This window comes from Mytilus edulis, chromosome 13, assembly GCF_963676685.1.
Source record: "Mytilus edulis chromosome 13, xbMytEdul2.2, whole genome shotgun sequence".
NCBI classification, from domain to species: domain Eukaryota; kingdom Metazoa; phylum Mollusca; class Bivalvia; order Mytilida; family Mytilidae; genus Mytilus; species Mytilus edulis.
The window spans coordinates 46,866,698-46,878,805 of record NC_092356.1 but is presented as its reverse complement, the minus strand read 5'-3'; the positions used below and the strand labels follow the sequence as shown (position 1 = coordinate 46,878,805).

The window sequence follows — 12,108 nt, the reverse complement described above, 5'->3', positions numbered from 1 at the left end:
TATTGTTTCTGTCTTTTGATGTAGTTTTCAAAATAATAAGCCGAAAAAAAAAAAACAAGAAAACAAACAAAAAATTAGTTAAATGGGACAATAACCTTTAAAAGGTTGATTGACAATTTCAATCCTTTTACTCATCTGTAAATCTTGTAATGTTGATCATTTTTGATGCTCTAAGTTTCTGTATATATCTTCTTTAGTTTCCAAGATAATTGATTAAAAAATGCAAAAAAATTGTCAAGTTATCATTTATGACATTTCCATGAGGAATGTTCCCTTGGTTTAAATGGATATCAGGTCAAGTTCTATTTTCAACTATGGTGACCATTTTTTTTTCTTTGTCTGAAATTATTTTCTGAAACTTCTTACACTCTCATGATGATTGTGGTCAAATTTTGTCCTGCTTGGCTTTGGGGTTGCAGGAGGAAAGAATTTCAATATGTTAAACACAACAACCATCAAGGTCACTGAGACAATGTGAGAGTTGGCAATAGCTCATATATCCATAACTTTTAAGTGATAGATAATATACAGCCTATATTACTAAAATCATGTAAAAACATCATTTGTTTAATCAAATCAATATTGATATGAAAATATAATTAAAGCTGTAATCCAAATGCTAGCAAGTTAAAGGTTTGGTTGGCTTACTTGCTTTGTTTGTATTAATGTTTGCTCAAGCATTGTAAATAGGATTGACATCTGCAAACAATATAAGTAGGCGGAGTTAAACCTGTATAAGTAAATTTGATTATTTGATAATGTCTAATCAAATTCAAATATAATGTATACAAGTTTGACTCCTCCTTTTTATATTGTTTCAGGTGTCAATCTTAATTATAATTCTTGATCAAGCATAAATACAAACAAAGCAAGCAAGCCAACCAAACCTTTAACCTGCGAGCATAAGTATAACAGCTTTAAGACTGTCAGAAGTGACTTACCTGGTTGAAGAATTCCTGTAAAAGACATTCGAGCCATGGTTCAGCTACATCCAGAGGTCGACATTCATTAGAAATATCTGCTATTTTTAGGAGGACCATTAATAACTGAAGAAACAACACACTCAAAACATAAAAAGCTATAAAAACAAAACTAAAAATAAAGCTAAATAAATTAAGAAATGGAAGGACTAAAAAAATAAAGAGATGGGCTACATCTACATCACTGTGGGTGTTTCAATGCCAGGTAATTCTGCAATGACATTTTCCTCATAACATTTGTGATTAATAATGTCTCTTTATCTATTATAATTTTTATCTCAAACATGATATAAGGCAAAATGGGAAAAAAAATGTGACAATCGTAATCAATGGGCAAAAACTCCAATAAAGAGGTAAAGAGATATCCTATATGACTGTCTTAATTGTAGTTCTTGACTTGCTGATCATTTTTGCACATTTAAGTTTATAACTATCTTTAATATCTTTTTCAGAGATAAGGCAAAAATGCAAAAAAAAATGATTAAAATCATCATGAAAGGGTAAAATCTCTGATAAGGTGGTGAAAACTCCCTTTAACTTTGAGGAAAAATTTCCACCTAAAATAATTGTGATGTTGAAAAGGTTCTAGGAACTCATGATCATCAATAATTTTTCATTTAAATTACAGATATAAAAACTTGGAAAATATACACAAAGAATATATGCTGATAACAAAAAGGATTATTAGCAACAAAATATTTTACGAAAAATTTACATCAAAGGCAAAATACTGATATTCTACAACTAACCGGTCTCAAAATTATCTCTTAATATCAAAATAAGGAAAAGTCAAGGTCATGTTGTTGTTAGTTTCTATTTTTTTATTATTTCTTTTTTTTCTTCTGAACTTTACTTTAGTGAAAATATCAAGGTTATTCTTTAGTAATAATGAAGTATTAAATAACATTTTTTTTATATATAAAACTGTAATTAGATGGATGGATACTTCCAAATCCATAAAATCAACTGTGATGTTTTTTCGATTTTCCTTATTATCTTTTTATTTGAAAACACAGAGATTATGTCAAAATATTCTTTATATATTACTAATATTCTAAATAAAATAATAATATTAAAAGGAAAAAAATCTATAACACTTTAAAATTTTAAAAAAATTAAACAAAATAAAAATGTGTGGTAAATTAAAAACACAATAGTGCAAAATTGGTAAAATAACAACATTTTTTTTTCTAAAGCACACACAACAAAGGTTTGTGTGAAATACCTGGTTAAAAAATTCCATTAATAAACAATCTAACCAAGGCATTGCTACATCCAAAGGTCGTGCTTCATTTGATATATCAGATACTTTCATTAATATCATCGTCATCTAAAATATCAATTCACATTTTCAGAACAATTTGTAATCCTTTTTTCCCCATGAGAACACTTTGCAGCTATGTTATACGAATACAGCGGTCAATAACATTTTACTTTAACCCTTTCCTCCATAATGACACTTTTTGACGCCACCCCCTTTACTCCATAATGACGCCTTTTGACGCCTGTGTAGTACCTCAGTTGAAATGCTTTGACTACAAAATGTCTTCAACAGACTTAAAAAAGTTTGTATCCAATATGAAAAGAATATATTTGAGAATATTTGACTTGAATTTCATTGATGAATTATTCGTTTTCACAATGCATTAATACTTTAAACCTGATGATTTTCTTTATTGAAAAAAATCCTATGGGAATCAAGTATGTGAAGAAAAAAATCCATGGAGGAAAGGGTTAAAGAAAGTACTCTATTCTAAATGAAGACCTGTCAGTACAAATCGGTAATCTGACTGTTGTAAAAAGTTCCTACACTAACTATAGGTAGATTCCAGATATCATTGGTTTTTTTCTTTACTTCAGAATTTTTTAAAGTATTTACAGCTGTTCCAGGAATAATTAGTGCTAGGGTCAGAGTAAACTTTTCCTATTACTTCACTGTCTTTACAGTTTGAATTGATTATTTCTTATGAATGTTTCTGGCTATCTTTCTAAAATAATCACAACCCATCAAATTTCAAGTAAATGCCTTCTAACCCCTCATATAGACATTTCTGGAACAGCCTTTAGTTATTATCGGTTTTTGCATTTGTCAATCAAAAGTACTATATCTAATGCATTACCTTCTGCACATAGAACTATTTGCTTTTGCTTATCTGCAACACTATAAATTTTGTGACATTTCAACTTTTGACGCTGTAAATCAATCTCTTTTGCATTATTGCGTCAGATATTTTCACTGATGTAAAATTTTTACAGAAACTTCTGTGATAACCAGTAATGGTAGACATACTGTAGAAACACTCATTTTCGTGGGGTTAAAATTTCGTGTTTTTGTGTCTTAATAAGATTTCATGGGCATTTAATTTCGCGGATTCCAATAAATAGAAGAAATATTATATAAATGTTAAATTTTCGTGTGTTTTTAATTTCGTAGATATATTCATTCCACGAAATAAACGAAATTTAATCCTCCACAAAAATTACTGCTTCTACAGTATAGTAATTAGGTGTATGAAACCTGCAGTTATATATATAATTTATATAACTTACCAATGCTTTATGATCCTTGTTGTTAAAGTCAAATGACGGAGTACATGATTTAAAATTATTGAGTATTTCATTATGTTTTGCCATATCTGTTGCTAAAATACACCTACAAAATATGTGTGTGACATACATATATCTATAAAATACACCTACAAAATATGTGTGTGACATACATATATCTATAAAATACATCTACAAAATAGATAGGAAAAAAAATCTATTTTGATATATTACAGTAGCTTAATTTAATGTTCAAATTTATGGTTTACATAAGTATAAATAAGATCTGTTATGATTGCAACTGCAATGAGACAACTCACCACCTGAAACCAATTGATGTAAAAGTTAGCAACTATAGGTCACTGCACTGCAGTGTTGGTCTGTTATTTGAGTTGTTCTCTTAAACCCTTTAAAGTTGTCTTAGACCTGCCTGTTGAATTTTAACAATTTTGTATTATTTCTAGAAGCCAATTAATTTTTGCATAATCTCAATCAATTTGTTCGCCCCTTTTTTTCTGAAAACTAAAAGGAATTAGTTGTTTCACATAATGTAGACACTTGTTCATATCTTGACATCTAGGCGTCTGTTTGTATTTTATGTAGGTGGGTACTTATCTTATTGTTTTATTCCTCACAGATTTTGCAGTATTGTTAACAATAGATTTGTTCTTTACTCCCATTCAGTGTTTCAATTGTCAATCAATTAATTTTGAATATTTAAAATAGGTTGACCTTTTCAATGATTCTGAAGAGCTGATGTCTATCTACTCCATCACTTTTATTGTTGATTATTTTCTAATTTATTTACCTTATCATGCCTTCTCGAACTTTTTTATATTGATCCTTAGAAAGATTTCTCATCACATTACAATGTCTTTTTTCTAAAACTTCAAACGCTACTGAGCAGTGATGATTTTCTAACGGTGAAATGTCATTATATCGTAAAGCTAACTCTGTCTTGGCATTGATCTGAAAAGAAAAGTACAAGTTCTCTGCATTATTGCATAACAAGCAATTTCATTTTTTACCGAGTGTTTGTGAAAATCTTAACTTATTGTATTAAACAAACAATCCATGGAACTGAGAACCATATGGCAGCTTACAGACTGTACAGTCAAGTCTGCAACTAAATAAAACAATAAATCATTGTCTCAGATCATGATATGCATGAGAAAGGTTCAGTTCTAGCAAACATGTTTAACCCTACCACATGCTGTATGAAGTGTCTTTCAAAAGTTACAACCTGTTTTTCAGGGATTGTCATTGATTTGGTGTCTGTCGTATTTTATTTCATTTTTGTTTATTATCAATCAGGTTGTTTGTTTTTTTCTTGCTTAATTTGTTTTATTGATAAACTGCGGAAAATTGGTTTCGTTGCCCTAGAAGATGAAAGAAAAATCAACATTCATGCAAGTAACTAGAGGCTCTAAAGAGCCTGTGTCGCTCACCTTGGTCTATGGGAATATTAAACAATGGACACAGATGGATTCATGACAAAATTGTGTTTTGGTGATGGTGATGTGTTTGTAGATCTTACTTGACTAAACATTCTTGCTGCTTACAATTATCTCTATCTATAACAGTACTTTCTGTGGAAAATGTTATTGAAAATCTTCAAATTCTAAGAAAATTGTTAAAAATTGACTATGAAGGGCAATAACTCCTTAGGGGGTCAATTGACTATTTTGGTCATAGTGACTTATTTTTAGTTCTTACTTTGCTGTACATTATTGCTGTTTACAGTTTATCTCTATCTATAATAATATTCAAGATAATAACAAAAAAACAGCAAAATTTCCTCAAAATTACCAATTCAGGGGCAGCAACCTAACAACCGATTATCCGATTCATCTGAAAATTCCAGGGCAGATAGATCGTGACCTGATCAACAATTTTACTTCCTGTCAGATTTGCTTTTAATGCTTTGGTTTTTGAGTTATAAGCCAAAAACTGCATTTTACCCCCATGTTTTATTTTTAGCCATGGCGGCCATCTTGGTTTGTTGGCCGATTTACCGGACACATTTTTTTAACTAGATACCCCAATGATGATTATGGCTAAGTTTGGTTAAATTTGGCCCAGTAGTTTCAGAGGAGAAGATTTTTCTAAAAGATTACTAAGATTTACGAAAAAATGGTTAAAAATTGACTATAAAGGGCAATAACTCCTAAAGTGGTCAACTGACCATTTTGGTCTTGTTGACTTATTTGTAGATCTTACTTTGCTGAACATTATTGCTGTTTACAGTTTATCTCTATCTATAATAATATTCAAGATAATAACCAAAAACAGCAAAATTTCCTTAAAATTACCATTTCAGGGGCAGCAACCCAACAACGGAATGTCCTATTCATCTGAAAATTTCAGGGCAGATAGATCTTAACCTGATGAACAATTTTACCCCCATGTCAGATTTGCTCTAAATGCTTTGGTTTTTGAGTTAAAAGCCAAAAACTGCATTTTACCCCTATGTTCTATTTTTAGCCATGGCAGCCATCTTGGTTGGTTGGACAGGTCACCGGACACATTTTTTAAACTAGATACCCCAATGATGATTATGGCCAAGTTTGGTTAAATTTGGCCCAGTAGTTTCAGAGGAGAAGATTTTTCTACAAGATTACTAAGATTTACGAAAAATGGTTAAAAATTGACTATAAAGGGCAATTACTCCTAAAGGGGTCAACTGACCATTTCAGTCATGTTGACTTATTTGTAAATCTTACTTTGCTGAACATTATTGCTGTTTACAGTTTATCTCTATCTATAACAATATTCAAGATAATAACCAAAAACAGCAAAATTTTCTTAAAATTACATATTCAGGGGCAGCAACCCAACAACCGGTTGTCTGATTCATCTGAAAATTTCAGGGCAGATAGATCTTGACCTGATAAACAATTTTACCCCATGTCAGATTTGCTCTAAATGCTTTGGTTTTTGAGTTATAAGCCAAAAACTGCATTTTACCCCTATATTCTATTTTTAGCCATGGCGGCCATCTTGGTTGGTTGGCGGGGTCACGCCACACATTTTTTAAACTAGATACCCCAATGATGATTGTGGCCAAGTTTGGTTTAATTTGGCCCAGCAGTTTCAGAGGAGAAGATTTTTGTAAAAGTTAACGACGACGGACGACGACGGACGACAGACGACGGACGACGACGACGGACGCCGGACGCAAAGTGATGGGAAAAGCTCACTCGGCCCTTCGGGCCAGGTGAGCTAAAAAGCAATGAATGTTACTACATGTAGCCTGCACTGTACCTTACTGGAACATTGCACTTGTATGTCAATGTAAAACTCAGATTTGAAAGATTTGTAGACTTATAATACTTAATTGAATGAATACCTGCATTTACATGTACAAAGTATGGTTTAGGGGCCAGCTGAAGGACGCCTCCGGGTGCGGGAATTTCTCGCTACATTGAAGACCTGTTGGTGACCCTCTGCTGTTGTTTTTTTATTTGGTCGGGTTGTTGTCTCTTTGACACATTCCCCATTTCCATTCTCAATTTTATTTGTTGTATTGTCCAATATAATAAATGCAAATTCCTGTTTTCATTTTTATATTTTATTGCAATTATCTTAATAGAACATAAATAGCTCTAAGTGTGCCATTATCTTTTCTGGTTTTAAGAATTACAACATTAAAAGATTAGAATTAAGACAACAGTTTGTGGAAAGGACAAACCATCTTACTACTTTGTAAACATCTCAATTCCCGAGGCAATAAAATTATTCCCACAGAAAGGTCACAAAGATAAAAGTGTTCAGATCAATTAAATCTTTTTTTGTTTAACACAATAAATACTCAATATCTTAGAAATCTCAAAAATATAAATCCTTGGATTAAAAACACAACTGGAATAAAAGCAGAAGCGTAAAGACCAAGTTCAATTCTTTGTTTGAGAAATGGCAGTCACTGGCTCGTTACAATTAGCAGAAAAATAGAATCAACCGTAAATTTATCGTACATGATCCAGCCATTTATCAATTACAATGCTTCGCTACATTTAAATGGCTGTAACAATTGGCGACAAATCCTATAAAAAGATGAGCTAACGTACATGTCACTTTGATGTTGTTATTTTACTGACAGGTCCGTACAGAATTTTATAAACAACTTATTGATTTCTGTCGCAGAGACATGAAATTGCATTTCTCTCCCAAAAAAATCTTTGTCACAATCATTTCTAAAATAAATTTCTATATATGTATTTCTGTGATGTTTAATAAGAAAGTTGACGCGAGCAGTAATTCCATACTGTCTTTTCTATAGTATGACGTGGTTGCTATGTCTCATGTATGCCTTAAATGGCGTCTGATATCCTTTTAAACCTTTTCCTGAAAAAAAACACAGTCACTTTGAAGCATGGTTTACATCATAATTTGCATTGCAATTAACTCACAAATGTCAACTTATATTTGAGTTTAAAATAGATTACTGCAACAGTAAAAGATTTATGTGACAAGACCAGCTGCAATATTCACCAGAAAACATGTGTTGTCTTAAATCTAGTTAAAATTGAATATTTAACTGGATTTACTAATATATATGTCAGTAAATCAGTTAGTCAAATCTTCTTATTGTCATATATATATTTACTTTTTTACAAAATAAGATGTGGTATGATTCCCATTGAGACAACTCCTGTAAGTCTCAACTCTAGAACAAAATAGAGTAAGATAAAAATTAAAAAAGGTATTTGCAGTCAATAGATATATAGCCTATTAATTCATCCTATTATTCAGAGTATGGCGTCTAAAAAGCCAATAAGGAACAAGGGCCTACCATTATTTTACATGATCAGCAGTAATTACCAGTAAGCCCATCTCAACAACTTTGTCAAGGTGAGTAAAAAATTAAAAAGAATTTTGCAGTCATTAGCTTCAGATAATCAGTGTATTAAATGATCATATTCTTCAGTATATGGCTTCCTGATATCCCATAAGGAGCAAGCCCCTATCATTATTTTACATGATCACCAGCAATTACTTCTAATGAACAGGTTTTACATCTTCCGGAGCATTAGCTATATGCAGTATTATAAAACTTCCTTGTTCAAAAATAGTTTGAAGACTTTTAAAAAGGAAGTTTTGTAATTACTACAACTATTTTTTTAATCTTATAATGGAGTGTAACCTAAGAAAAACCAAGGATAGATAAAGTGATAAGCTGGTTCAATCATAGATGTCCTTTTAAAGCCTGAGGAAGAAATTTTATTCTTTCTGACTTTAAGTAATACTTATCAATAGAAAATTAACAAAATTGCTAACTACGGCAAGATGCAATAAACAGCTGCGCCATGAGCGCATGATACGCCCGACGTCTTGTGTGGAAGTTTTATGCAATAATCATAAATAGTTTCAGAGAAAGTTTTAAGCAATAACCATACATTGTTTTTGAGACACGACGGGACATGTGAAACCCCCAACCCTGTTTTTTTTTTTTTTTTTACAAAAAACTAAATATTACTAAAATAAAATTTTGAATCAAAACCAAAAAGTATACAGATCTTGAGATTAATATAACAAAGAAGTGTGTAAAGTTTTAAGCAATAATCATAAATTATTTTTGAGATCCAGCGCGACGTAAAAAAAACCTCCCCTGTTTAACAAAATACTCAATAACTCCACAATAAAGCTTTGAATCATCACCAAAAAGTATACAGATCTTTAGATTAATATAAAAAAGAAGTGTGTAAAGTTTTAAGCAATAATTATAAATTGTTTTTGAGATATGGTGTGACATGTAAAAAAAACCCTCCCCTTTTTTTTTACAAAATACTCAATAACTCAAAAATGAAATTTTGAATCATCACCAAAAAGTATATAGATCTTCAGATTAATATAACAAAGACATGTGTAAAGTTTAAAGCAATAATCATAAATCGTTTTTGAGATATGGTGTGACATGTAAAAAAAAACCTCCCCTTTTTTTTTTTACAAAATACTCAATAACTCAAAAATAAAATTTTGAATCATCACCAAAAAGTATACAGATATTAAGATTAATATAACTAAGAAGTGTTTAAAGTTTTAAGCCATAATCAAGAATCGTTTTTGAGATACGGTGCGACATGTGAAAAAAAACACAACCCTGTTTTAGTTACAAAGTGCCGTAACTCAAAAAGTTTTAATCTTATTTTCACCAAAAAGTATACAGATTATTATACCATCATAAGAAACAACTATGTTAAGTTTCATGAAATTTGGAAAAGTCGTTCTCAAGTTACGGTGCGACATGTTTACGTCGGACAGACAGACAGACGGACAGACGGACGGACGGACAGCGGACATTTGTATACCATAATACGTCCCGTCAAAATTTTGATGGGCGTATAAAAATTAAAATGATAAAAACTGTTAATTTTTTTTATAGTGAAAATATTCTTTAATTTAATGAGAGATGAAAGAACAGGTTCTTCTGTCCTCCACATGGCAAGTATTTGGCATTTTATATGCTGTTGTGAAATTCCGTATTGAGACAATAAAATTTTAAAATATTTGGTTTTAGTTCAATGGTACAGAAGTTATGCACAGCACACCCATTAAACAAGGTTACACTTTAATAGGGAGTCAAAGGTCAGAATGATATTACTGTTGTATATGACACACCCCAAGCCCATGATGCAACTGCATACAAAGTTTGGATAAACTAAGTTTTAATGTACAAAAGATATGAGCCAGACACAAATTGGACAGGGTTTTAAGGTGTCAAGGTCAGAGTGATCTAACTTTAGTACATAACACATCACACGTCCATTATGCAACTGCATACCAATTTCAAACAACTTTTAAAATTATGAACAAAATAGTAACTGAAAAAGATTTGAGTATCATATATAGGGATTAAAGGTCAAGGTCAGATCAATTTGACTTTGATATATGACACACCTAATCCCATGCATATTAACTGCATATTACCTTAGGATAACTCGAGTTTAACTGTACTAGGTCAGATATGAAGTGATTCTCCTGAATAAAATAACGCTCTCTTTTTACTGTGTCTGTCAGGTGTGAATTTTATTATTAAAATTTTGACTGAGTACTTAAAAGAACACATTCTTTTTTGTTCCATAGTTGTTAAGGGTTAGATCGCAATGTGCAGTTATATATATGTTACAACAGTACTTATAAAATTATTTGTAACTTTGTAATTTTTCAATACTTTTCATTTTTGTGGGTGTTTTTTCACAATGTTTTATCTTATTTAACAGTATACAAACCTGATATGCATTATTGTACCCTGGATGATCTAAGTCATGACAAATAGCTGAGGTAAGCAGGATAAAAATTTCAATATCATCTAATAATGATGGCAGGTCAATCAACCATATCAACCCATACATCTAAAAATAGAAAATCACTCAACTGTGATAAAGACCTATGGTAAGCAGGATAAAAATTTCAATATTATCTAGAAATGATGGCAGGTCAATCAACCATTTCAACCCATACATCTAAAACTTGAAATTAATCAACTGTGATAAAGACCTATGGTAAACAGAGTGAAAGCATCAACTAATAATGTGATCTGACTATTCCTACTTATATATACAAATATTGCTATGTACTCCTTTTTCTATACACCTCAAAACATAATGAAATGACCTGTATATACCTTGCAATGGCACTTATACACATTTGTTGAATGTATTTACCAATGTCGTATCTATAATGTTTTTATCTCAAAGGTGCCTTTCAAAGAAAGCAATGGTTTATAAAGATTTTACAGTGAGCATAATTTAGGAAGTGCAAAAACTAGACTGATTGTTGTCAATGTCTCAGCCAAGCTTGTTCTGTGCCTACCATTCAACCCACTTCCCTACTGCTCTCTGCCATACAGTTTTATAAATGAGCTTCAGTTGCATTGTAATCTGCCAGCTAATTTGCATACAATTTGAAAATTTTGGCTAACTTTTAGAAATAGATGATTTTTCATAATTTCCAGCTATTCACACTGAGGTTGTAAGTTCAAGAATGTGGTAGGTGCGTTTGACTTCAATCTTCCTTGATTAGGATCATCATTTATTTCTTCTGAAGGTTAGTGGTTCCTTGCAGGTATTTCAGCTTTCCCTTGCATTTAAAAACTGACTGCTAATAATGGCCAATAGTGTTGAAAGTGGCGTTTAACACCAATCAATCAATACATCTGAAAAAATACTGGTGACTGGTGTATATATCACTGGTTTACTTAGTTTGGTGTGCATTTTTATATAAGTTTCAATTTTTATTTGTAAAATATGTAGCTATACAACAATAATTATTTCCTCATAAGACTACACTCCTTGGAAATCTGCAATCAAATCCTTGCTTTACCGTAAGTTGTTTACCACAACAGAGATACCAGGTAACTCAATTGAAAATCAAATGAGTTGGACGACATTTTCAATAGGAAGATTATGAATATGATTGATTCTAGATGTGGTAAACAATTAAGCAAGCCATGTCTTTATTGGAAATGTGAATTAAATACTAGCTATAAAACTTGATTTCTTTGCAATTAATTTCATGTCCTAATCTGTAAATCAATGATAATACAATGTGTGGAGTTCCTATGGTGCTTGTTTTATACTAC

At 31.3% G+C, this 12,108-nt stretch overlaps 1 protein-coding gene across 3 annotated transcripts in view; it reads right to left on the bottom strand.

Moving 5' to 3' along the window:
• Positions 1–12,108, bottom strand: part of LOC139500661 (high affinity cGMP-specific 3',5'-cyclic phosphodiesterase 9A-like) — a 68,784-nt gene that overhangs the window by 7,616 nt on the left and 49,060 nt on the right. For 2 of the 3 annotated variants that reach the window (XM_071289434.1, XM_071289435.1), the window contains exons 8-11: positions 10,757–10,879; positions 4,336–4,496; positions 3,531–3,633; positions 942–1,046 (exon numbers count right to left, since the gene is read on the bottom strand). In XM_071289434.1, coding sequence (XP_071145535.1) covers positions 942–1,046; positions 3,531–3,633; positions 4,336–4,496; positions 10,757–10,879 — 492 coding nt within the window. Of the gene's footprint in view, positions 1–941; positions 1,047–2,037; positions 2,311–3,530; positions 3,634–4,335; positions 4,497–10,756; positions 10,880–12,108 lie in introns of those variants that run through there. The other variant, XM_071289436.1, reaches the window with a different exon arrangement.